We start from the raw sequence: 26,401 nt of genomic DNA, 5'->3' as shown, positions 1-26,401 counted from the left end.
CCAACAAGAAACCCAAGCTAAACCAAAACAAAACAAATCAGCAGGGGGAGCTTATTCCTTGGATGAGTAGACATGCTACAGGTAAGTGCTTCTAGGATTCTAATGGACCCACTAGAAATTCCAACCAATGTACTGTGGTGCCAAAAAAGCTCAAAAGCCCTAAAGAGTTGCATAAAACTCATCACAACTTAGACCAGGCATAAGGGCAGCAGCAAAGCAAAAAGGTGAAGTCATTTCTAATCTGTCCTTTGTTTCTGGGAACTTCCTTTGGTTATTACAGACCTCTGACTGTTCCTGTGCCATGAGTGGGTGGATGCCTCAGGAAAGCAAATGTGTCCTCTGTGTGTCTTCACAGAGGCACAATATTTGCTGCTCCCATCCTTGGGAGTGCAGCTCTGTACTATTTTATGTTTTAGAGGCCCCATAGAGCACAAAGCATCTGACTTTTTGAGGTCTTCTTCATTACTGGTAACATTCAGGGTGGTTAAAATAGAAAAAGGGAGAGGCCACCAGAGTTTGGTACTTTGTCTAGACCTTCCTTTGGGAATGCACCAAACACAGAAAAAGAAATCAGGACCTATTACACTGATGAAAGATTTTTAAGGATCATCAAAACTGCACATTTTTTCAACTGCCCCTTTTTCTGTTGCCAGAATGCCTGAAAATTATGACCCTTGGTATTCCAATATTCTCCTACTGCTTGTGAGGGAGACTCTGCTTAGTGCCAGTTGCTGAAAATAATCTCTTTGGGGTAGTCACCTTATGTGAACAGCCCAATACTACTCCATGCATTTTAATGTCAAAGTGCTCTATTTCTCCTTTGCAGATTTTGGTAATTATAGTAGGTTGCAAGGCTATGTAAGAAAGGCCAACTGCACTAGTATAAAGGGCATAATTCCTGCTGTTTGTAAGGTTCTCTCAAAGACAAATTAAAATTTTGAGAAAGAATATTTTTACAAAATGTTCTACAAATATTGGTCCCATTCTTCCACTCCAGTTTGTATCTGAATGATTCTATTTATCATAACATCTCTCTAATTTTGTCTCCACACACCCAGACTGGTAGGTCAGAACTATATCCTCTCTCTGTAATAGACTAGAGTGGGATTCATTGATCTGTGTTTAGTTTCTGCACAGGAAAGTATGTTTAATGGGGTCTGCATGGTAGCTCTTGTCTGAGACAAAAGTAAGGAAGACTTTGCAATGGCAGTGGATTTCTGGGCTTCATGGCCCTGGCCTGGGAAAGGGCTCATGATGCTGTAACTGAGGAGCAGGCCCCCTAGCTCATGAAAACTGGAAACAAGGTAAGTAAAAAGGGGAGGGAGGAATTTGATGATGACCTGTTAACTCAAAAGTGATGTAGAATATAGAAGGAACAGATTTGTGGGAAAAGGGATGTTTGTAGCTGGGAATGTTTATTATCCAAATGAAACCTTCCTCTCCAGAAATCTCTAAATCTTTCCAAACTGGAAGGATCAGACTGGGGATGGACTGGATGTACTTGCACTGTTCTTACTCCCTTTGGCTAAGCACTTGGTGTCAGAAATAGGATCCTGCCCTGCATAGACCCCTGTTCTGCTATCCTACTTTCAGGATAACCATTTTCACAATCCTATGTTATGTTCATTCCTCAGCAGTCTTAGGACAGCTGAAATTCCCCAAATGGTTTAGCTGCTGATACTTTTTTTGCCAGAATTAATTACCAGCTTATGTTCAGACTGTGAAGGCAGTGCTGTGGTACAATGTGAGTATAACTGGTTGTTACATTAAAACACATCTGAAAGAGACACCTGGGTTCTTTTTAAAGCTGTCTTGATGTCCCACATTATAATAAAGTAAATATTTGGTGCACTGAAGTTTTCTGTTAGATTGTTCCCTGTGCAGCCAGATTTTCTATTTGTCTCATCAATAGAGAGAACTGGATGAGGGTTTTGCATTAAACTGTTTGTTCAGCAAAGATTTTTCTCTCCTCCCCTTTATGAATGGCCTGGTAATGACTTCTGATATTTGTAAAGGGATTTATCACTCACAAGTAGTTTGATTTTTCAAACATGGACAAATGTTTGAAGATCACATGTGATGGTGATCTTTGATAGTTGTGTTTTTATATATGTGCTCACATATAAAAAGAGGAAGAGAGGAGAGGAAAGAGGAGAAGGTAACAATCATTCTTACTATTATTTTTACAGAAATAAGGGTAGTAGGAAATGGACTGGATTGCTCTTAGATTTCTTTCAAGATCCTTATTTGCAATATACAGCTGTGGAGAAATGTCTTTGCTTAGTTATACTTAGTTATATATACATTAAATGGCTTTGTGCCATTTTCAAAGTGTATCTTGTGAACACCCATCTCAGGCATTGTGACACTTGAAGAGGGCAGCTTTGTTCCCCATAGGAGAGACACTCTGCTGCCTTGTCTCTTTGTACAATCACTGAAGACTTTTTTAGGAGGTAATTCCAAAGGCTTGTTGTGCAACTCTGTTCCTCTGCTGATTGCTGAGGAATCTGAACCCGGGCCAAATAGAGCGGAGTGATTGGAAATGTTAGTCACGGGGATGTGCTTGTGTTCAGTGTGAACATTTGGGTTCTTTCAATAATCAGAACACTGAGGCATCTTCTGGGCATGGATGGGACATGAAGCAAGAGGTTGTGAGCTTTTACAGAGCTGTCCAGTAGTTTGCCCATGGGGGTTCTGCCCATGTGGCAGACATGGATTATCAGCTCTCTGCAGCTGTGGTCCTGTTCAAATTTGCTGCTTAAGAGGTGCCTCCCCCTTGATGACAAGAGTACAGCCTTGGTGGGTTTGACAGCACTCAACAGCTCATTCTGGGCAGTGATGGAATTGGAAATACGAGAATTGAGGGCAATCAGGACCCTGTCCTATACTCTGGTGTTCAGGCTGTTGTGACAGTAGAGGACATTTTCAAGGTATTGCTTTGCACCAAGGGTTATCTGTCCATTTTTCCTATGGCTGTCTCTGGAAAAGGCATTCACAGCATGAAAGAAAAAGAACAAGTGCTGAACATAGAGCTCCCTGCATCTCAAGGTAAATGGCACAAACTGTGTTTGATGCCAGCCAGGGTTTCATGGAGGGAAGAGTGGACACCATATGCCATCAAAATACCATAGTCTGTGATAAATCAGTAATATTAAGTGTTCAGAAATCTCCCTTTCACTACTGCTGCTTCTGGAAGATAAGAAAAGAATTTGTTCTAATAATAATTAAACATGTCATGTCTTGCATGTGTCATGCATTACAAAGCAAAGTGAATATATTTTTAAATTGCCTTTCAAAAATAATTCCAGTATTTTTATTGCTGTGCCTTTGACATGACCATGCACAGATAACTATGGCATAGGTACCTCAATTTAGCCAGAATGATTTGGGGTTTGAATTTTATTTCCTAATATTCCTTGGACTTTCTCATTGAAAATGAAGAAGACCTATATTTTTGTTCCAATAATTTTCAAAACTAAAAAGACATTTTTGTGCTTTAACACTCCACTTGGATGCTAACAGGCAGACAATGTTATTTTATTCATAAAAATGGGAAATCCATTAAGATAAATGGTGTTTTCTGCATACGAGAAGATGATGTGTTTAGCTATACCAAATAGTGATAGATGACACACTTTTTTTCCAGGGTAATTAATAAACCAATAAAGAATATCAAAAGTTATATGGAAGTTCTTATGTATTTATAGACATCTATGGCAATCTACAAGGGTGGAAGTTTTTCAAAGGTTTGCAAATAATTCCACAGTGTACCCAATCTTTTCAATCTTGGAAACACATTGTGTATTAATGCTATTATTATGGAGTACTTTGTCTTAAATCAGAAGTGTCCAAAGGCCTCTCAATGTGTATCATTAACAGTTCCTTAAAACTTTCCCAAAAATGTGGATGTTTGTAGCTAGTCGGGGCAAACCGTGTGACATACATTGGTAAAAGGAAGTACCTTGTATTGTGAAAAACTGACACTTTTAAGATATTCCTGTTTGTCACTACATGTGCATGTGTAGATATGGCAGGCAGCTGGTCTTACTCTGATGTTACATTGCCTTACATGTAAAAATATGCCAGCAAGTTCTCAGAAACAGAGAATGAACACATGAGTATTCCTGCCTTACCCCCACTGCCCTCTTCAAAAGGAGCCCAGAACTGGAAACAAGCATCAAAATGAAAGGAGAAGGGAACTCACCACACACAGCCCACATCCTTAGTAGAAATCTGAAATTGTGTTGAAGGTGTAAGGTAGAGGAAGCTCAGTGCTGCTGGAAGGAGCAAGGGTGGAAGGAAAGTTTCTGGGTAACAGTCTTTTTCCAGAAAGGAGTCAAGTGTTGGACTGGTGAACCAAAGTTGCAGTTTGCAAAGACTTTCTCTTCTGTGTAGAGAAGAGGAAGTGCAAGGCAGGACACAAGACATGTTTCTGCATCCTGCTCTGAGAACACACTTAGCAATGATAATTTTGTGTTGTGAAACTCTGCACTACTGTACATAAGATATTTAAAGGCAGAAACAAAAAATTAAATACTTTTGATATATTAAAAGCTATCTAATGTAATCACTGAAGTACAATCGATGTATACAGTACTCACCTTATTCTATGGGATAGAAAAATACCTAGGCAGCATGAATATAGCAATACTGGTTGGTGAGGAACAAAAAAGAACATGATGTAGATTCTGACAGAAAACACTTTCTCACCAATGTAGCAAAAGCAGCTCTCTCTGAAAGACTTGAAATACTGACACATCAGCCTTCCACTTAATGAAATAATTATCTATCTCTGAGCTACTGCTTTCAAGCCAACTTTATATTGCTAGGAAGACATGTGTATATTAATATATATTTGCATACATTCTATGACTCATAGAACAGCTTGTGGTTTTTTCTGAAGCAATAATTGAACCAAAATGGTTTTCATCAGTTGCATTTGTGCTGTCCAGTGCAGTCATGGGGCAGGTCCTGGGAAGGGCTTCTGTGCTGTGCATTTTGTTTCCACTCCTGTCACAGACATGAGAAGTGCCAGAGCTGAGAGCAGTAAAGCTGTGCTGTGCACACACATGCAGTCCCCTGACTAACATGTATAGGAAATGCTTAATGCAGTTTCCCCTTGAAACTCTGCTTTTGATGCAGATGATCTGCTGAGAACTCGCAGGAAGAAGCCAATAAAAAATATGCCTGAAGGGATGATTCTTTATCCCTTGTTGACATGGGTTGGCCTAGAGTGAAAAGAGCACCATGCACAGCAGCTTTCAGCTTGCTTTAAAGAATCTGCTAAGAAGGAACGACTTCTCTGTAGAACTTACATGCAGTACTTAGTGTAGCAAAACAAACCTGCCCATGTCAGAATTATATTTGCCCTTGCTAAGTATCACCCTCTTAGAGGGTGATGGCAAAATCTCTTTCACTACAAGTTGGAATGCCCTTGTTTAACATCAGTACTGTATTAACTATGCTGATACACAAATTGCTTCTCTGACACATTTGGTCATTTTTATATTTAGAAGTATGTTAAAATTCTGACTGAGAACAAGCCTTCTCATTTAGCTTCTAAAATTAAGTCTTTTAAAAATCTTGTTTGTTTTCCTAACCTAATTAATTGGGACCCTACAAGACAAATAAAAGAAAAAGTATGTTAGTTTATGCACAACTTTATGCATCAATAAGTAAATCAGAGGAGTGCCATGAGGTAATTTAAAATATTATTTCAGTTGACCTAGAAAGTCTCAATAAGCTGAGAAAAATTTGAGACTGATCTTTACAAAAGAAAAACCATAAATGTTTTAAATCTAATATTTACTTCACTTTTGTATGTGTCTATTTCTCATACTTCTGTGAAAAGAGAGTCCTTACCATCGTCTCAGACAATATTGCTTAGATTTTACTCAGTGGGATATGTAATTGATAAAACATAAATCAGCAGCTGCTAAAGCAAGAAGGAAATTCTAAAGGCAGGTGAGTGATCCATCAATAGCAACAGTGGCATCAGATACTGTCTTTGCATGTAGTATTGAAGATCTGTGGTAAGGCAAATAAAATAAATCTCTGGAACATGGGTGAGGTCACTGTGGCTTTTTCCAAAGAGCTGCTGGTTTAAAACCTCTGTCTGACAACAAGCCAGAAATCATTAATTTGGCCAGTCCACAGCCCACCACATAGGTGATGTTTCTCTCAGCTAAAAAAATGCAGTAGTCCCATGTGAAAAGTAGATGCTGACAGAGAGGGAGAATAGAAGCCTAATTCAAGTCTTTATTGACATCATTAAGGTCATGGGAGAAGAAAGAATTGTTGAAACCCCTAATATAAAAGCTATGCTGTTGGTAGATATTTCTTTTCCCTTGTGTTGGTGAAGGCAAGTTTGTAATTAGCTATGTGTTTTATCACAAATGATTGGTAGAAGATTACCCCTACAATTTTGACTGAAATCAGACTGGACGCTGTTAATCTGATACCTGTGCAGTGAGGCCAGATATTAAAGTTACTGGGAATCAGACAAGTATAGAACACTGTCATTTCTGTGTGTTGCTGAAAGCTCCCTATACTGCAAGTGGATCAAATACAGGAGAGGAAATTCTAATGCAGCAAAATTGTCTTGAGTTCATTGTCTGAAATACAATCAGGTTTAGGCTGGTCATTTTCTGATCACTTCCTAGGCACTTTGGGTTTGTTATTTAAAGAGGGGCTTTGAAGTCAGCTATGTACATTCTCCAAGAGTTTAATTTTATTAACAGGTCTATGGTTAGATAGTCCCTCAGATATCAGCACTTTGGGACCTCCATAGGTGACTGCCATTCCGTTTCTCCCTGGCCCAATTAGTTCAGATCTGCTGGAGTGCTGCAGGGATCCTGCTACCTTCATCTCTTCTGAGGAACAGCAACTTCAATGTAACAAGGATGGAGGACTTGAGGGAAGAAAGAGTATTTTATATTTGTCCATATTGTCATTAATTTCCTCTAACTAGGGTTGAAGTGCAGAACAAAGGTTCTTGGATGTGAGGATGCAAGTATGAAATGGTGTTAAAAGTAGCACCTGAGTATTTAAGAAGAAACAGAATGATATCATTTGCAAAGCTGCTTAAATGAATTGCTATCCATTGATTACTTTTCTATTTCTGTCATATTTGTATGTATTTTTCAGCAGTTGCAGTACTTTTTCTTGGGCCTTAGAAATCTCTTTTGGGGCAAATCTTAGCCTCTCATCTCTGAGGTCATCTGCAGATTTCCTGAGGCTGATATTGTATGAATAATCAGTTGTCTCACTTAAGAAATTCTCTTTGTTGTACGTCATTAAATGCTGACTCCTGCTGCTGCTATGACAGATTGCTTTGCAGCAATCTACAAGGGGAGTTGTCTCTTATGTTAACAGTGAATCTTTGCTGTGGAACAAAAGAATATGCTGAAGCAAGCACGAGATAATTTTAATTTTTAATATTTTAACACTGAAAAATAATAAAGGATGAAGCTGGTCAAAGTGTACCTATTTTGAGATCTGTACTCCAAAAAGTGAAGAAGGGCCTCTAAAGCACTTTTGAGTAATTTTGTGCCTAGGAATATTATTTGTCGCTCCCATCAAGGCAGTCGTGAGATAGTAATTTGGCAAGGAGAAGGGGAAAATACAATGGGCTAGCTCAGAATTCACAATAAAAGCATCTTGCTATAGGCAGCCTGTAGATGAAAGGAAAATGCTTCTTTCCAAAGCATGAGTGATAGCTTCTAGTGAAGCACAGTAACCTGAATGACCTGAAGTTTTGTTCTTCTACCTCGGCCTTTTTGCCATGAATTCCTTCCCCAGATATCACCCTGGCTGGCCACTGAAGGTCTTTGCTAACTCTGTGCTTTAGGTACTCAAGAGCATCATGTCTAACAGATGTCTTTGTGAAAGGTTTTCCTGCTAATCTTCAAAAACCAGAGGTATTCCCAGTAGTTCCCTCTTTCTCTCTGTCTGTATCCAAATACCCTGTAGCCAGCATCTTGTGCCTGTTTGGCCATTTTCTGTCTGCTCTCAATATGCAGCCACCTTTCTCTGTTTTCAAAATTTCCTGCTTTCTTTGCTAATGTTGAAAGAGCACCAAAATGGGCAAATCTTGTGCCTATTTTTGTGTGTAAATAGATTTGAAACTGTGACCCACCAGAATAAGTTTTTATTCTACAATGCTTTTAAACAGCAACCATTACATACCAATGTGAATCCATTTGAAATGGACTCCAGTGCTGGACTCCTTCCCAGGCTATGTCATGCCATCAGGTTGGCATACAAGATCTTGCAGTGCCCTGCATCTGAAACGCGCTGTCCGTGCTCTTTTTGTCCTAATGACTGTTTTCTGTCTTGCAACTTACTTTGTGTGTGTGTTTTGTTTTAGTCTGTTTGTTCCTGTGTCATTTGTAACAACATCTCTTGTTTGTTTTCACATTTGGGAACTGGTTTCGTAGATGGTATGGCGAGGTGATGCTCATGGCATGGCAGCAATGGTCACCTGAATGAGGGACTGGCCAGTGGTGGGTGACTCTGCACCGTTGCAGATAGCAGAGAATGTTGTTGTCTCATTCTATTTAGCTTTAAGTCAGTCCATGCTCTATCTGAAGCTCCTTGGTTTGAAGAAAATTTGGTTCTGCTAAGGAGAAAAAATGGAAAAACCTTCATTCAATGTGTATGTTTCCTCACCTGAAGCCCTTGGCTGGATTTTCTACTGCACTGTCACAAACCCCATCAATCTCTTCAATTTCTTCAGAAGGAAGAGAGGATTTGCAGGTTAACCAGCTGGAAACGCAAATATGGATAAAGCCAGACATACAGAAGACAGATGTGGACTTTTCAGAAATTCTTAATGCAATTCAAGAAAGTAAGTTCTTCCTTGGGTGCAAAATTGTGTTTACAGTAGAAGATTCAATTGAGATGTATTGAAATTATGACTGAAGGCAGACACAAAGTGATGAACTGAATGATAAGTATCTATTATTAAAATCTCTCAGGAAGTTCAATGGATTATTGGAGGCTAGTAAGTAATCTTTTACTATCAGAGAAGTCATTGAAAGATTTGAATTGCTGTGTGCCAAAGGATTCCAGCAGTATATATTTTCTATGCAGTCATAATCAGAAATAAGATGATTCCTGGTAGTTTATTCAATGCTTTGCACTCCTGAGCAGCTGTGTGAACTAACAATATTATTAAAATGCTGCAGTTGGGGTTTGAATAGTGGATTTGAAGTTCCAGTTCTTCCAAAGTTTTGGGCTGTATTCACATTTTTGCAGCCGCTATTTTTTGGGAGAGTCATGAGGTTGTTACAAGCGAAGGTCCATGTGTCTTAGATGCTGCACAGAATTATCTCTTTTTATGTGTAATGGGTTGTGGACTAAGAATTAATTGGTTCACCCTTCTTAAGTCCAACTGTGGAATGATCTCAACACTTGTGCTAGAAGTAGAGCTACTCTTGTTAATAACAGTGGAAGACACCCCCCCTACCCAAGATAGATGCAATTCTGGAATCCAGTAAAATCTGGAATTTTGAGAATTTTTCCTAATAGTTTGAAATTCTTATGCAGGCTGAGAGTCAAAACGCAAGCCATGGCTTCCTGGCCTCCTTATTTTCCAGTTTGATTTTAAACTGGGTGTTTGGTATAGCAACTTTCTAGAGTGAGAAACAGCAGCTTGCATTTTAGAGTGCTAAAGGATGAATAAGAATGTATAAAAACCCAGACTCTGCCTCATATTTGCCACATGACTAAGGAACCACACAGTGGTAGAATCAGGCTGTTTAGTGGTGGTACTAGTTTGGGGGAGGAAGGAAAATGCTCAGGTTAGATAATGGAGGTAATAATTTGAAATTGAATCATCTTATTACTTAAGCTACAGGTTTAGGATGAATTCCACGTTTTCTGATGTAAAAAGCTTTTCCCATCAGAAATCTTAATGTGAGGTTTTGTCTTCTCCCTTCTCCACACCAGCACAGCCCAGATTTAGGCCTGGGGGCAGTCAGGATGCAGACTGGAGAGGCTGAAAAGGCACTGCAAAGTCTTTCAGAGGTGAATAGACAAGAGGGTTAAACATGGAGAAGCAATTTAATCTGGAAGTGTTTCAAGAATTAACATTTTGATTTATGGATTATTCGCAAGCCATTTGAGAAGCATGCAGCTTTTACAGCCTGGGAGAGAGTGTTTTTTCTTTATCCAGGCACAGGTACTGTTGGGAAATTAACCTCTATGTCCTTTAGCTACATCTCCTTCATGAAAGACAGAAGGAATTCTGTACAACCCACTTTGCAGAGGCTTGTTGTGTGCCATGGGGGATGTTGTCACCTGCAGTCTGTTGCAAATCCCATCTAATTGGGATAAACATATCTAAATATTCTTTCTAGGGTGGTTGCTCTAAACAGTCAATGTTACTTTTATTCCCAGGTTTTAGCATTGAATGATGCTTTTAGAAACCAAATAATTTTTTTTCTTGCTAAAATAAGCTTGGAGTATTGATCTTCAGCTAGTATTATCCAAAGTGAGAGTATACTTGATGGCTTGGTGGGACTTCTGCTCATAAAATGACAATGAACAGAAGCATGACTCTGAGCATGTTTCCATCTTCTCACACAATAACATAGGCAGGTCCCAGTTTTTAATGAAAGTTCTTATTTTTCGGCACTTCAGTTTCAGCATCTACCTTCAGAAAGTTAAAAGAGTTCTCTTGTTTTTTGAGTCCTACTTTATATCAGCATCTTGATCTGAAGTGACTTGTGAACCCACTGAGATGGTGTGTGGACTCCTGCTCAGAATTTATCAGCATCCAATTTCCAGAATATGTAGTTCTACTATATTTGGGATAAAAAATATTTGTATACCCACTTTTTTTTCTTTTATTCTTCAAGGGATTCTGAATTATCAAGTCATTTTAATTTATTTTTTTTTGAAAATAGAGCAGGAGGGGGAGAAAAGAGTTTGCATATTTAAGCTGATCTAAAACCAGAGGGAGAATCCTTAATATCTCCTGCAGCAATGCATGTGCTGCTCTGTATTCCTGTTAAATTTCGCTGCTTAAAAATACTGTACAGTAGCAGCAGTCTGTCTCCCAGATAACATTTATGTATATAATGAAGCCATTATATATCATTCTGTTAAGGACATTTGTGGGTATAAGCACATCAGGGTCTGAGGGGGACAAGAAAGATGGAGCCCTGATCATCCTTTTAACAACATTTGGCTATGGAGGTGTTCAGTCCCGTGGAGTGGAAAGGCTGAGCAACCTACAAGCAGCAAGAGAGTTTTGTTGGAAGTACCATCACCATTACTATTGTAAAGCAAACAGGAATTGCTATATAAATTATCTATTTAATTTTGTGGAACAGTATTTTATTAAGGTATTTTTAAGAATATAAGGAGACTTAGGGTAGAAAAATTATCTCAGCAAATGTTGGGGGCCCATATTTTCTGTAGTGACCAACCAACATGCCAGTTGTCTGTGTATCTCTGATATAAACAATTTTCCCCTGCAAGCAATCTGAACAAGTCCTGGTACCTAATTTCACTAACCAGATGAGAGTTGCTTCCACAACTTCGTCACTGCTGAGATGGATTGTGTCTTAAAATTATCTTAAAATCAGATATTTTTTTTGGCTCCTCACAAGTCCTCAGGATAATCCAGTAATTCTGTGTTTCTAGGCTACTGACACATTCACTGTCATACACACCAGAGTCTGTATCTCAAAACATCCACTTAAAAACTATGAATTTTGCAACCCAAAGCATTACCAGCACTTCAAGAAGCAGCAATTCTAGTATCCCAGAGGCCACATCTTTTATACCAAAGCAGTGATAATGTCAGAACAAAGTTTCAATTCCCTCGGGTACAACGAACAGGCAAAACTTTAATTTTTACAGCTTTCATTGATGCTGTCTGCAACAGATACATTTATCTTGAATAATCTTCAGAAAGCTTCACTGTTTAATTATTTTTTGGGTTTTTTTCCAGAGTTATTTTCATATTATACTGAGGTTTTAACTATACACAGATTCAAGTGTCACTATCATGGAGGCACTGGTGGGTTTCATTTCAAGTGAAGTTCAAGTAATTCAAAATGTTTTCTGTTTCAGTTATTCTCTTGAATACTGAGATTTATTTTTCTCATATGAACATGTGTGCAAAATCTGGTCATGATCTACATCCACATTATTATCTGATGGTGTGGAATGTTTCTAGTTGTGACTTTTGAAAGAGTAGGGACAGTGAAGGACATGAGGTTGGGCTGTGCTGTGGTTTGTTGTGGCAGTTCACCTCCCTTTTATAAGCATCTCTAGTATGGTTTTTGTGGACTGAAATGAATGAAGGTGGGAGAAAAATCTGCAATATTACTGCTACCTGTGCTACAAATTGGAATCTCTTTGTAGCCTTTTAAGCCTCCTAAAGTCTCTGTGGTTTCCCTTAGGACACTGAGGAGCTGCAGGCTTTCACCATATATAACTAAACAAGACCAGAAACTCAGAATCTCTCTTACAAACTATGGTGCTTAGCTTAGCACATTAGCCTATTATTTGGACATGAGGACTTCTCTGTTGTTGCTGAAACTTTTAGTCATTTTCCAAACAAAACTCTTGTAGTTAAGAATACAATGTCTTTCATTAACCTTGTCCCTATTTTATGCATGAAAATGAAGATGAAGGATTCTTGAATATTCTGATAGGGTTTTCTTTTTTTATTGCCTACAGATGTAATAATAGACTTTAGATGCTCTAAATGACATGTACAAAAAGGAAGAAAACTTTTCTCCATGCTCATCATTGACAGGGAAAGAGTAGTATATTTAAATTGCAACATATGTCGGTTTTAAGGATGAATATTATGGATAAGACTCTCCTGCTTGTGAGCATGAAAAATAGGCCACCTGCAGAGACTGGGGAGTTGGTATCATCAGCGATTTTTTTAAGAGGACTCTGAAACTGGGCTATGACCCCTGAAGAAGGGAAAGGTGAAAAGGAGGTCACAAAGCGTTCATGATCACTGGGAACAGTTAGTGGCTGTTAATTTCTGGCAGCTATCCAGTCTCTCCACAGTGGGGGAATGGATTTTTACACCTGCAGCCAGTAGTTGGAAATGGAACTAAGATGCTGCCAGCAATTAGAGCATTTTGGCTGTTACTATAGATTCTCACCAACAGGAATTACAATTGCCTGTCACTAAATTAGGGGAACTGAGGACAAGCAAACGCAACAGGAGTTTATTGCACAAAAGAACAATGATTCTAAAAGTCAGTCAAGCTTGCAAGAAATGCGAATAAGGATATGGGGTTAGACTAATTTCTGTCAAGATTATTAGATATTTGCTCCCACTGTAGTCAGTGGAAGAGGCTCAGTAGCTAGGACCTTTGGAGGTGCCTTCTAACAGTTATAACTCTGCTTCTATAATTTTGGATTTTGTCTATGAGGCATGAAATTGGAGAGCTAAAGTCCATCCACAGCTGAAGCATTTTTAGTGATTCTCAGCTAAGGCATTTCTCTTCTCCTGGCACACATCTCTTCATCAGGTTTTTCACCAGACCTGTAGTGCATGGAGTGCAGAGTGAACCTGCCTGCCCTGCTCCTCCCATCTGGAAGTTACTCCAGAGCTTAATATCTATACTTTTTGTTACTTTTCATCAGGGTTGGTTTACCACAGCTTAAATCTGTAGATGTAAGCAATTGCTTCAAGACTGAGGGCTGTGTGGTAGGTGGATCTGAAAGTGTCAGATTTATATGCATCAAAACATGCCAAACTGTGAAAAGAGGAATATCTGCCCAGGTTTGTTTACTCAATGCCTTTCAAGAAACAGTATTTATTTAAGGCTTTCTGCCTCTGGCTGCCCCACAGGTCTGTACAACTTGACGTCACACTTTGTATAGTAGGTTAAAAATCTGCCTCCTAAAAAACTTCCAGAGACAATACTAGTCCAGAAGCTAGTCATTTAAGCCATTTGCCCCAAAAGAAGCTGAGAAGATAGCTATGGCTGTTTTATTGTGACAGCAGATTGCTTATTTTTCATCAGAGGGGCGTTGTGGTGTCCTAAATCTTTATGTGGCACATTGATGAAGAAAGCATTCCAACAAGACTCATCAGATTTTAAGATTAAATAGTATATAATTATACCAGAACTAAAAAGTGAAATTATTGATGGGTTACACTTGCTGTCTTCCTTTGGTTCAGTGGTGATTTGAATGTATATTTTTATTTTTGTTTTTTAGTAGCTAAGGATGTCAACATTTTTTTTGATGAGTTAGAAGGTGTGAACAGCCCTTCCAAAGATGATGATTCCCTGCTTCACCATGGTAACTTGACCAGTACTTCTGACGATGCCAGCAGGCTGGAAGTTGTGGGAGAGGTAAGGACACACAGAATTATTAAAACAATATTTATTCATGCCCATTATAAAGATGTAATAAATGTAATTTGATTAAAATCTCATTCTCTACATCAAATTGTGTCTAATCTTTCCCATGAGAACTGGTTTCCCATTCTAAGATTATAATGCTGAATTGCAAAATATCTCAAATTCAAAAGTTTTGATTTCATGCACCCTCAGTGAAATATCTATACTAATCTAAGGCTTCAATGCTTCTGAAAATGCTGAAAAATTTTCCCTATATCCATCCTTTAAGAGGAAAGAGTGTGGAGGGGATTTATCTACAACTCCCATGAGAAGCATTGGGTGTCAGTTATGAGACACATTCCCTTCCAATGAGGAAAAATTATCACCTGATGGTGCATAATAGTGATTCAGAGAACATAATCCCTTTTAAAATCTGTCCTAAAGCAGTCAAAGTGTCATGGACCCATGATGAAAATTTGGATCTTAATTTCTTCCTGTGTCTTTTATGAAGAAAGGAACAATATGCCCTTTAATTTTGCCTCCCACTGCCCTGACACCCATGGATGTCATGGTTGTTTCCCCAGCAAGTGAAGGGACCAGGGACTTTTCTCCCTTCCTCCACCTCAGGAATGGAGCTATATCTAGGCACCTTTCTGGACTGGTCTGATGTTACCTGCAAGATTTCCTGAGGAATTTTTGGCAGAGGGCTGACTGGAACAGATCAGAACTGGCAGAGACCACGCTAGTAATTTAAAAAGAGTGGAAAACCACAGGACATTGCTGAGGGCCCTGCCCTGACCGTCTTTTGTTTACTAGTTTTGATAGAGTTTAGAAGAGGAAATTAGAGATTATCTTTTTCAAGAGCTAGAGGGTTTTGTGGTGCAAATTCTTTTGGGCAACACTGCTGAGGAGAGAGACAGAGATTTTCTTTGTTCTAGAAATTCAGCCCATAGAGAGCTGCACTCCTCGAATGTTTAGACAGATAATTAAAGCAACAAAATTCAGGGCACCCTGAATATGTTTGACCTTGCTCACAATTTCATCTTCTTTAATCATAGCTCTTCCTTAGCTTCCTGTACAATGTACAAAGGGCTCTCTTTGCCTGCTTGCACCCTAATAGGCAAATCTGACACAATAGTCCCATGTTGCATTTTGGGACTATGTACCATATGGTCTGTAACAAAAAGGAACAGGTGAAAGGCACACGTCTTTTGTAAGTTAAAGAGGAAAAAATAACATTAAATGATCTGAAGGATTATCATGCTGCTTTTAATGTAATAATATTGAAAAAACAATACCTCAAAACATTTTTTTTTCTCTTAGATGTGTTCTTTTTTGATTTTTTTTAAGGGAAAGGGAAACCTTTGAGGAATATGAACAGATTTAAGGGGTCTTTTTGAGGAAAACAGCAATGTAGTTCACATAAGGTGTAAGATGGGGAAAAAAAAGGTGAAAATTGAAAGTCTTAATGGGACTTAAGGGATGCTGCAGCCTACCAAAGAGTTTCAAAGTACTTGGTCCCTGCTGAGTTCTAGAAGGAAAAGATACACTGTTCAGATGTATGTAGGGTTTGTATGGATATGTGTGGGTAAGCCCCTCGCCCTAAAGCTCCCCTAGCATATGCATGTATATGAGTCATGTCTGAATGCTGATGGTTCCCCGCTGAGCACCTGAGAATATAAAAACTGCTGTATTCCTTGGAAAACAAGTGCAAATTATACAACGCATATTGTATTACAGCACAGTCATAAAGACAGACAGAAATGCTGAGCTTCTTGTTAGAGTGAAGTCTTCACTCTTCTACTTTCTTCCAGCATCCTTTTTCAGATGAAAGAATGGAGGTTTGACATACATGACTGCACCACTTTTTCACCAAAAACCAGTCAGATCTAGTGCTATATGTTTTTTCTTCCTCTGTTTAGGAAAACCGAATTTTGATTTTGTTACACAGGTAAGGGAGATGCAATATCTGGAGGAAGGTAGGACAAGTTTCTGTCCGGCATAGCATAAGCCAGAGTATTACAATACTTGGATGATGCACAAGTCCTGAAGTTGACACTGCTGAACCAGCCCTGACTGTCTCAGTATCATGTTAGATCCTCAAGAGTTCTTGACAGTCCAGACTCAGTCTATAAAGTTGCCTTAGAGTCTGTAACAGAGAGCCAGAGAAAGGGTTCCTTCCCAGAGGCTGTAACAGTCTAATAGGGTTTATCAGTCTGGCTTTGACACACAGTGCTCCTAAATTGAAAAGGATCTTTACGTACAGATAAGGATGTCCAAGCTGCCTTTCTGAGAGAAAAATTACAGTACTGTAGCTGGTAGTGTTTCACAAGCCCAAGAGAGGTAATTGTCCCCAGCAGTCATACTTGAAGTCCAACAAGCCAAATCCCTTGGCTGAATCTCATAGATACTCTTTAGTATAAGGTTTTGCATTCACTGATGAGTGCAGGGCAAACCAATTTTCTTCAGAGAAAGAAGAAACTTAAGAAGGGGCAAATCAATTTTTCCAGTGGAGTCACTCCTGCATGCAGAGAAGGACACACTCCTTAAGGCACTCTCAGGATGGGTCTGAGTTCAGATGAGGAGTGTACATTTGAAGTGTATCTCTCAGTTCTCCCTACCCATGATTTCTTTGTGGTCCAGAGCAGTGCAGGATTTTAAACCTGTATTCCTTATGGATGTAAATCCCGTGAGTCCTTCAGACCAGATTACAGTGGGCCCAAAGTGAGCCCTTACGTTTACATAGCATACGCAGCAGATCCTCAGCATGGATTGTTTTGCTCTGCAGCTCCTTTCCTATTACACTAAAACCACATATTGACTCTGACTACTGAACAAGAGGCTTGCCAGGAGGGTTAGAAATCACAACAGGACCACTAAGCTGACCCACAGCCTCTAAATCTCCTGCAACACCCTTCCTTTATTTAAATAACCTTAAATACCCTTGGGGCTGTTAGGGTTTTTTTTATGTATTCTCAACAGAGATTTTTAGTGGAAAAAGATAAAATGTGTCTCCTGAGCTGTTTTCCCATTTAATGTTCTATGAAAAACACTTCTATCTTGATAATATCATTTATCAGCATGATATGCAGTATAGATATAAATAGTTTGCTACTGTTTTTTCCTTAGAGATTAAATCCTTTTTCTTGCCTTCTTTTTGGGCTCTAAGAACTGTTCCACTGTATCAAGTCTGCCCTTAGTTGTGTCAAGAGTTAGACACTGTAATGAAAGAATGTTTAAAAAATTCCTTTCTTCCTTTAGGGAACTGGATGTACCAAGGGGATGGGACATTTGGGATGCTTTCATTGGTTTTTCCATTTAATCAAAATGCTTGCTGAGAATCAGAAAGATAGCATATACTAAACTGTTTGAATGGGAAAATTGTTTTGGGGGGTTTTCCGGTAAAAATAATTTTTCCTATTATAATGTTCACTTTGTGATTTAAATTCAGAAGCAATTATTTTATGGGGAAAGTATTTGTAAATGCCCTCCTTCCCCCAGATGTGAAAGTCAAAATATTCTTTTTTTTTTTTTTTTTTCAGAGACTTGATTGTGTATTATAGGGCAGGGCTGGTTTTGTCAGGAATAGCAGAGTGAGTTTTGGAAAAACAGAGGTAAATTAGCTTAACCTTCCCTTCAGCTTAAAGCTGGACTGATCTTGAAGTTCCTGAAGGTCCCTGCCCTTTATACTGCTCAGAGGGAGTGCTGTTTGTTCCCATGTATCCTTCACAGTGTACGTTTCCTGTATGAGACCATTGCTCCAACCATTGCAAACTGCCATGCAATTTCAACTTCTCTGAAAGTGAATGCTTAAACCCTGGGCAGACCTTGTATAATGTAGAAGTAGTGTTAAATTGTGGGGAGGATCTGTAGAGAATTTCATCTCATGAATTACTGGAAAAAGACCAGTAGTTTGGTATTTTATATCTCAGGAGAGTGACCTGTTCATCCTCTTATGAACAGTGAAATCAAGTTGTGTTTCTCTGTCAGACCAAACATTTGAACAGGCTTTTTTTTAATATATAAAGAAAAGAGACAGTATTTATTGCTTTTATTGATTTTATGTGCTGCCACGCCAACACACCAATAATTTTTTCCAAATAAATCCATCCTCAGCTGTTCCTTAAGCAAGGAATATTCAGTAGTTAGTTTGATGAGGTATAGTGAGGTCAGCACAGAATCTTCATATTGTTGTCAGTGTCCTATGGGGCAAAGTAATGAAAATCTCTGTGCCAGGTTGTAGTGTTTGCCACCACAGTAAACCATAATGACAATGTTAATGGTTACTCTTTTCGCATGTACACAGACATTCAGCCATACTAAGTTCTTAATTTTAAATTTACACTTCAGTAACACTATTCCCTGCTCTATTTTATAAATAAGAAATTATTCCTAACCTTTTGGAGAGTGGTGGGGGAAGGAGGTTGACTTGTGTTTTCTATTCTCTCCTATCCCATCCCCATATGTCCAAGCATTTTCTTAGACCTCCTGATGCCCCCTGAGATCACCTTAAGTAGGAAAGTCTTTGCTCCTCTCAGATGAAATCAGAAGCACTGTATGTGAAGAGCCTAAAACTTGAACAGCTTGTTGAGATTCCTTATCTTTCCTGTTGAGTAGTACTGAAAACTGATGATGCCAACAGCAATGCAGCAATTATCAAGGAAAATTAACATTACTGAAATGCTTGATTTTCTCTTTGCAGGAAGTACCTGATAAGAACAAAACCAATGGACTATATTTTAGAGATGGGAAATGTCGGATTGACTACATCCTTGTGTATAGAAAATCTAATCCACAGACAGAGAAGAGAGAAGTATTTGAGAGAAATATCAGAGCAGAAGGACTCCAAATGGAAAAAGAAGTAAGATATATTCCTTAAAAATACTTTCATGTTGAAGTTATATAGAATCTGGGGGTATGATTCGTTTACTCTGAAACTCCTTCACTCTGTTGTAGCAGTAGAAAAATGCTTTTAAGCATGCCTAAATATAGGCCAGAGCAGGGCAAAAGTGTAGCCTAAAGGAAAATCAGACACAGGGATTGAAGGCCAAACAGGCCATTACAGTCATCTTTTTCAACCTCGTGCACAAGTAGGCCACAGAACTTCATCTGTTGTGCTGTGCAATACAAAAAACAAGTGCTGGGTTTGAATGGCCTGAATTCTACTGGGTGCAATCCATATTTCTGCACTACATTTTCTTCTAGCCACGTGCTCCACTATTTGCTGAGGCTCCTGGTACTCTTTCCAGAGACCTAACTAGATTCCTGCCTTCCTTTATCTGTCAGCTTAGGCAAAGCAACGTAAGAAGTATTTTAGTAGTTTGAAAACAGCTTAAAGTTTCTCCTTCTGTCTTAACCCTAAGCATTGAAATAATTGGGCAGTACATATGAATCATTTATATCTATGTTATTTCCCATATAATGCCCTAAATAAAAGATATACTCTTTTATGGACAAGAGCGTAGGAATGAATGCAATATATCTAAAATGTATTGATATTTTAGGTAGCAGGAGCAAGGCTTTAAGAGACCATATCTCTTTTGCCAAGCCTATGATCTTCCTTAAACTTTGATAATGTGCTTAAGCAGGGCTTAAGCCTCACTTCCATCCTGAGCAGCTATTGCTTAGTTTTTCTTTTATTTGTGCCTAGTGGACTCACACTCATGCTAATATGCATTGTCATACTGCCACTGATGGAAACAGAAGAGGAATTTTCAGGATATAGGTGTTACACATTATCTCCCTTTCTTTCACTGAATTTTTGGTGCATGTGTAAATATTCTGTCTGTGTGCTTGACATGCACAGTTCTTTGGAGAACACCAGGGAGGAAAAAGGGGAAGCCTTTACAGAAAAATGAAAATGTTTCTTTTGTTTAAATGTTTTTGACTGAACATGGGTACTGATGTACGTAAGTGTATTAAGAGCATTTTACTGGTTCCACCAAAAGTTACCCTAAACTATTCCTTCAAATAAGCTGGAAGTCATCGTCTTCAGTGCTGCAGTAATTGATAGATGTTTTCAATGCCAGAGATTGTTCATTATTACATTTCCTGTATATGTGCTACTGCCTATAGGACTTGTAACCCAACATTCAAGAACAGGGGAGTGTTGCTGCAGCTATTCACCTTCACATCCTAGAATTCTGCCCTGCCTCCACCAGGAGAGATGCTGACAAAAACTCTAAAATTTGGGCACTGTAGAAAAGAAATGGGGAAGGAATCCTCCCTATTAATACATATGTCTAATGGTTTCAAATAAATTTTTTCCTACTTTGTGGTTTTTGCAGATTTATAACTGTGCTAAGGCCAGCAGTGAAAGCTATGAAATCACTGTATATTTTAAGTATTATGAAACTTATCGCAACATTCTGTGCTGAAAACTTTTTCAAATTGATGATCTAAGTGCTTGCTATAGATGACTTTTTTTGGCTTTCAGGATCATTTATTTGGACTTTGCTGCCTAGGCTGCATGAATGATCTGCCAATTTGATTATTCATTTCAGTTTCTATTTTGCTAGTGACATGCAGTTTTATTTCTTACTGATCTCATTTGCCCTTGGTGTGACTTCTTGCCAGCATCAGTAATTGTGCATTTTCTAAACACAGAATGATCAAAATGAGGTTGTGCTACATGACTTGGGCTAATGTTTTTAAAATCAAGGGTAGAAATCTTTTTTAACACTCTGACCTAAAACTAAACTCTAGCATGTACATTTTATGATCATGTTAGTTTCTAAATTAAATTATAATCCTGAAGTAAATATGTGCATTCTTAGTACACTCCCTCCCCCATTTCCAGAGATTAAGAACAGTGCTGCATAACACTTAACATTTTAAACTTAGCTGTGTGATCACCTAGTGTCTAGAATATTTCTCATTATTTTTACTTCTCCTGTTTTTGAGACCGTGCGTCATTTTGAGTGTTAATTCTGGAAAATTTTAACTGCAGGGTATTTTTCAAGTTGTTCACATGCACTATACTGTTTCCACTGGAAGCAGTATAGTGCGTTTGCTCCCAGATAAAATGAGAAAACTGCCTATTTCTTTGGCCACAGAACAATTTCACAGAGGCAATAGGTAGTAGCTGTTGGACTGAAAGAAATTTTTTACCTTTTATGAATTTTGAGTGGTTGTTGGTTCATCTCCTTTGGCTACCAGCTGTTCATATCTTGGCATTTGGTTGTGTTAGCCCTGTCCTTTTAACATGAAACCAGCGGCAGAGAGGAAAACTTACAGAGCTAATCTGCACGGTGCAATTTCAAACCCATATGCCTCACTGCAGGGAGGGAGAAGTGCACTGCAGTGGCTCACTGACAAGTACAGCACAGTGGAATTCCCAGGAAGTGCTGAATGCAGGGAGCAGTGCTCACTTAGCAGCATGAAATGAGAAAGTCACTCTGAAATGAATTCACAACAGCTGAGATAACTTCAGGCACAATGTCAAGATCATGTAACAAGAAAGTTCTCAACAGATATATGTTTCTGACTCCAGGAAAAGGTGATAATATTTTGCAGATATTCCCAAGAAATTCACACTCACAGTCTTCAGCTGTACCATACCACTCTGCCTTGGAAGTTCTGCTAGATTTGGTGCTCAGTACCTACAGTAATAAAGAATGAGGGGATCCCAGACCATGGAACAGATAATTAAAATAATGAAAATTTTGACCAAAAAAAAAAAAAAAAAGAAAGAAAAAAATAATGATAAAATATTTTTAAAGAGTGAAAAAAATTAAAATTGGAAAAACAAAATGAAATAGTAAAGATTTTAAATTGAAAACAACACTCTAAGAGTGAATGCTATTTGAGTGGTACAGCACAAGTAATTTTATGATGCTTCCCCCTGCTTTGGTTCTGGATAGGATGAGTGTGTTGACCCTGTCACAGACAGACACTTGCAGACCACATTCAACACATGTGATCACATGCAGAGATGCTCAAATAAGGTAATCAAAACTGTAGGTAATTCCTGGAAAAGAGACTGTATTTTCTTTTCACCAGGTGAAGCAATTTCTTTGTTGATTTATTCTCTTTTCCAATGTCTCACAAGTGAGATAAGCAACCATGAAATCCTGGCTCTGGGATCCTCGATAACGCTGCTGCTCTCATTTATCAATACTCTTTGCAAAAGACTTATGTGTGGGGAAAATGGAGAGGACATTCTCCAAGTGGAGCATGTTCTTACAGGAGATCAGGTACCTATCCCACTGTAAGTTTGTAGGCACTGATATCCCCTGTAAATATCACATGAGACTCATCCCTTCCAGAGCTGGTGGGCAAAAGGTTAACAGGGTGTTACTGTCCACATTCTGATGGTACATTTCAAATTTATGTTAATGCAAAATAAACCTGAGACTTAGATCAACCCACTGTCATGCAGTAGAGAATTACTTGTGATCAGTTTTATGTGAAAATACAGATAGCATCCATTCCAAATTAAATGTTCCTCCCTGTAGCCCAGCAATTTCTGGAAAACCTGTCTTTTCAAGAGAGAATGAAGAGTCAAAATTACTTTGAGCCCATGATATTTTTCAATATTTAAGAATAAATATTTATAAATTTAACCTCTTGACCAAAATCTGGGGAAGTATCCTTTTCCCAAATTATTCCTGCAGCATGGATTACCATTTACCTGTCCTAAATGACCAGGTAGAACTCAGTTGCTGTAAAGAGTATCTATGCAGTTCTGGTACACAAATACAGTATTACAGAAATGTTTCAGTAAGATACTTTAAACTACACTATCATAATAGGTCATGCATGGAGGTGGCCAGCATGCAGCAGCTAACTTGTATTACTCATTCACTTGCAAACTTTTCAAGCTGCACTTTAAAGTAATGCAAATGCAGGACAGAGGTGAGAAATTTATGCTGGATGAACAAAGACAGACCACACTTGCATGTGTAATTTCTACAAGAGAAAAAGAAGAAAGTCATCTTGCATTTAGCTAAGAACAATCTATCCAAAATGAGTCTGATGTTGGGTTAGGATCTGATCATGTAGCCCTAGGAACACACTACATTTAGTTTGAACATAGCATGATATTTTTGGTTTTTCTGCTTCTCATGACTACACTAACCTATGTCATACAGAGTATTTCTACTACTAAATGTACTTAATATATTATGCTTAATGATTGTGTTCAAAGTTTTTAATTTATAGATTATAAATTGATTTAATGCAGTTTACTTGAAAAAGGGATTGGCAGACAAGTAGAAAGGGAGTGATAGAAGTGAAGTAAATGGGAACTACCCACGTGAGTAGTGAAAATAATATTCAGGCCTTTTATTTTTTTTTTTATATTTATGGCAACAAATGTCTCAGTATAAAAGCAATTAACTACTTTAAACCAATAACATTCCTTACTGCCCTGGAAAGCTGGACTCCTCCCAACTACTGCACACAGAATGTGCTTCAGAAACTAGCTTCAGATATTTTACCAGTAACAGCCAATCCATTTGGACTTCTGCTGGCACATTGGTCTTTGCATCTCCCTGATAAATGATGTCAGTGTAGTGCTGGTCCAGCTTTCAGGAGAATCCAAGTTGTGTGGGTTTTTGACTTACATGCCTGATTAGAAATTTAAACTTTGTCACCATAAGTGTCAAGCTGTCACCAGGGCACCTCTAATTGCATTCGCTCCCTGCCTCAAGCAGCAGCTGGCATTTCTGGTGCAACAGCTGGCAGCAAAAACACAGCTGGTGTATACAATAGATAGAAGAAATACATAATAGGTGTTCTCTGGGGAAAACCCAAAAGGACAAGAAAGAAAAGCACGGTATAAGCTTCAGTTGTGTTGTATGAACAAACATCTACTAGTGGGTATACTCAGAGTCTTAAGTTATGGTAACATGACCCTAGAAGTTATATTTTGAAATACTTTCAGTAGTGGATACAATATAATTACAGAATACTATTATTTCGTGACTTTTCAAGTTTGCAAGCAGATGTAGATAGGTTCCTGAAGAGCTAATAATAGTTGTGTAAAGAAGTTTCTTTTAATGTAGCTGTAACTTTGTGCTAATGGGGCAGGACGTAAGAAGCTAGAAACATGCATTCAGTAAGATAGTTATATTTAGCAGCAAGTTGGAGTCTGCTTTCAAGATGATGAATGTTGAGAGAAATTACAGCTGACAGAAAGAGCACGCAGAGTATCTCCGTGACTTTTAGCACATCCCTGAGTGTAAAAGGAAAATAGACCTATGACCATGTCAAAGTGAGCTAAAACTTAGAAATAAAGAACAAGAAAAAGCTAAGAACTTCAAAGACTGAAACTTCTGATCACAGTGTTCAGAAAGTGATGATGTGAAAGAGACATTATAATCAACAGCTATTGCGTCTGAACTTAATTAAATACTATCAACTTTCTGGAAAAAAAATGACATCTACTCCTTTTTGTTGTTGTTGTTGTTAGTACTGCAGAACCAAAACATTTATGAGAGACTGATCTGGTTTTTTCTTGTTTGTGCATCATCAGCGCAATTGTTCATGAGATTCCTGTTACATAAATGCTTTTTTTCTGATTGTGATTCATGGGTAGAAAAGAATTGAACTGACTTCCAGACCCCAAGTGGCACTTGCAGATCTGAGTTAGAAAAGGTGTTTTATAAATGTAACTTATGTAATTTGGTTGTCTGAGCCACACATAATAAAATCTCAATGCCTTTATAGTTGATTCAAAGTTTATTTTTCCAGTTATGACTTCAGTTTATCCAGTTATTGAAAGAACAATAACTTTTTTGTAGTTTATTGCTCCTACAGATGTAATTTAATCAACCAGGCATACAGTTTAAACCAGAGTGCTCAGTCTATGGTCAACTGACTTTTACGACTTGCCAGGAGAGTTTGTGTGGTAGCCAGGAGCAAGCTGCAGGTCGGCCGGAAAATCTTTTCCTGACCGAGTTTTTATTTGGTGCTCATATCCTTTCCCTGTCTTGTTGAGCTTGCTCTGCACAAATCAAAAGCACCCATCCACTAGAGAAAATGGTGGCTAGGGAAAGCTTGCACCCTTGAAATTATATCAGCGGTCCTCTGAGCTTTTTGACAGAGAGAAAGATAGCTATGAGCATGCCCATGTGAGATGTGTACTGGGAAGCACTGGGACAATGGCGAGAGTGGTGATTATCCCTACTGTGCGTGCGTGGTAGGTCAAGCAACATGCAGGTTGTCACCTATGGCTAACAGATTTCCTTTAGGCCAAACTGGCATCTGGACAAAACTAGGCTTGCTTATCTTTGGAGGAGATGAGACCTAGTATTGGGTTTGCATGGCAAGGTTTTGGTGGTAAGTGAGGCTGCAGGGAGGGTTTCTGTGAGAAGCCGTTGGAAGTTTCCCTCACATCTGTCAGAGCCAGTGCCACACAGCTCCAAGATGAACCCACTGCTGGCCAAGTCTGAGCCCATCAACAATGGTAGCACCCCTGTGATAAAGTATTTAAAAAGAGGAAAAAGCCTGCTGCAGACCAGCAGCCAAAGGAGAGGAATAAGAATATGTGAGAGGAACAACTCTGCAGACACCAAGGTCAGTGAAGAGGGAAGGGGAGGAGGTGCTCTAGCTGCTGGAGCTGAGACTCCCCTGCAGATGATGGTGAGGCAGCTGTGCCCCTGCAGCCCATAGAGGCCCTCAGGAGAGCACATATCCACCTGTAACCTGTGGAGAACCCCACACTGGAGCAGATGGATGCCCAAAGGGGGCTGTGAGCCTGCGGGAAGTCCACACTGGAGCCAGCTCCTGGCAGGACCTGTGGCCTCCTGTGGAGGACCTGTGGAGAGAAGAGCCCATGCTGGAGCAGATTTGTTGGTAGGACTTGTGACCCCATGCAAGAGACCCACCCTGGAACAATCTGTTCCTGACAGACTGCATCCCATGAAAGAGACACACACCCTGGAGAAGTTTGTGAAGAACTGCAGCTTGTGGGAAGGACTCCAGTTCAAAAAGTTAGTGGAGCACTATCTCCTGTGGAAGGGACCCCAGAGTGGATCAAGGGAAGAGTGTGAGAGGTCCTCCTGCTGAGGAGGAAGGGGCAGCAGAGACAGCACATAAAGACCTGACTGCTGCCCCCATTCCCTGTC

At 39.0% G+C, this 26,401-nt stretch overlaps 1 protein-coding gene across 1 annotated transcript in view; it reads left to right on the top strand.

Annotated features, from left to right (window-relative positions):
• ANO4 (anoctamin 4) overlaps positions 1–26,401 on the top strand; it is a 118,041-nt gene that overhangs the window by 6,608 nt on the left and 85,032 nt on the right. The window contains exons 2-4 of the mRNA XM_058805155.1: positions 8,738–8,848; positions 14,206–14,342; positions 19,033–19,191. Of these exons, the coding sequence (XP_058661138.1) occupies positions 8,738–8,848; positions 14,206–14,342; positions 19,033–19,191 (407 nt within the window). The remainder of the gene's footprint in view (positions 1–8,737; positions 8,849–14,205; positions 14,343–19,032; positions 19,192–26,401) is intronic.

Source organism: Ammospiza caudacuta, chromosome 5 (genome assembly GCF_027887145.1).
Source record: "Ammospiza caudacuta isolate bAmmCau1 chromosome 5, bAmmCau1.pri, whole genome shotgun sequence".
In the NCBI taxonomy this organism is placed as follows: Eukaryota; Metazoa; Chordata; class Aves; order Passeriformes; family Passerellidae; genus Ammospiza; species Ammospiza caudacuta.
This window is presented reverse-complemented; position numbering and strand designations above follow the sequence as displayed.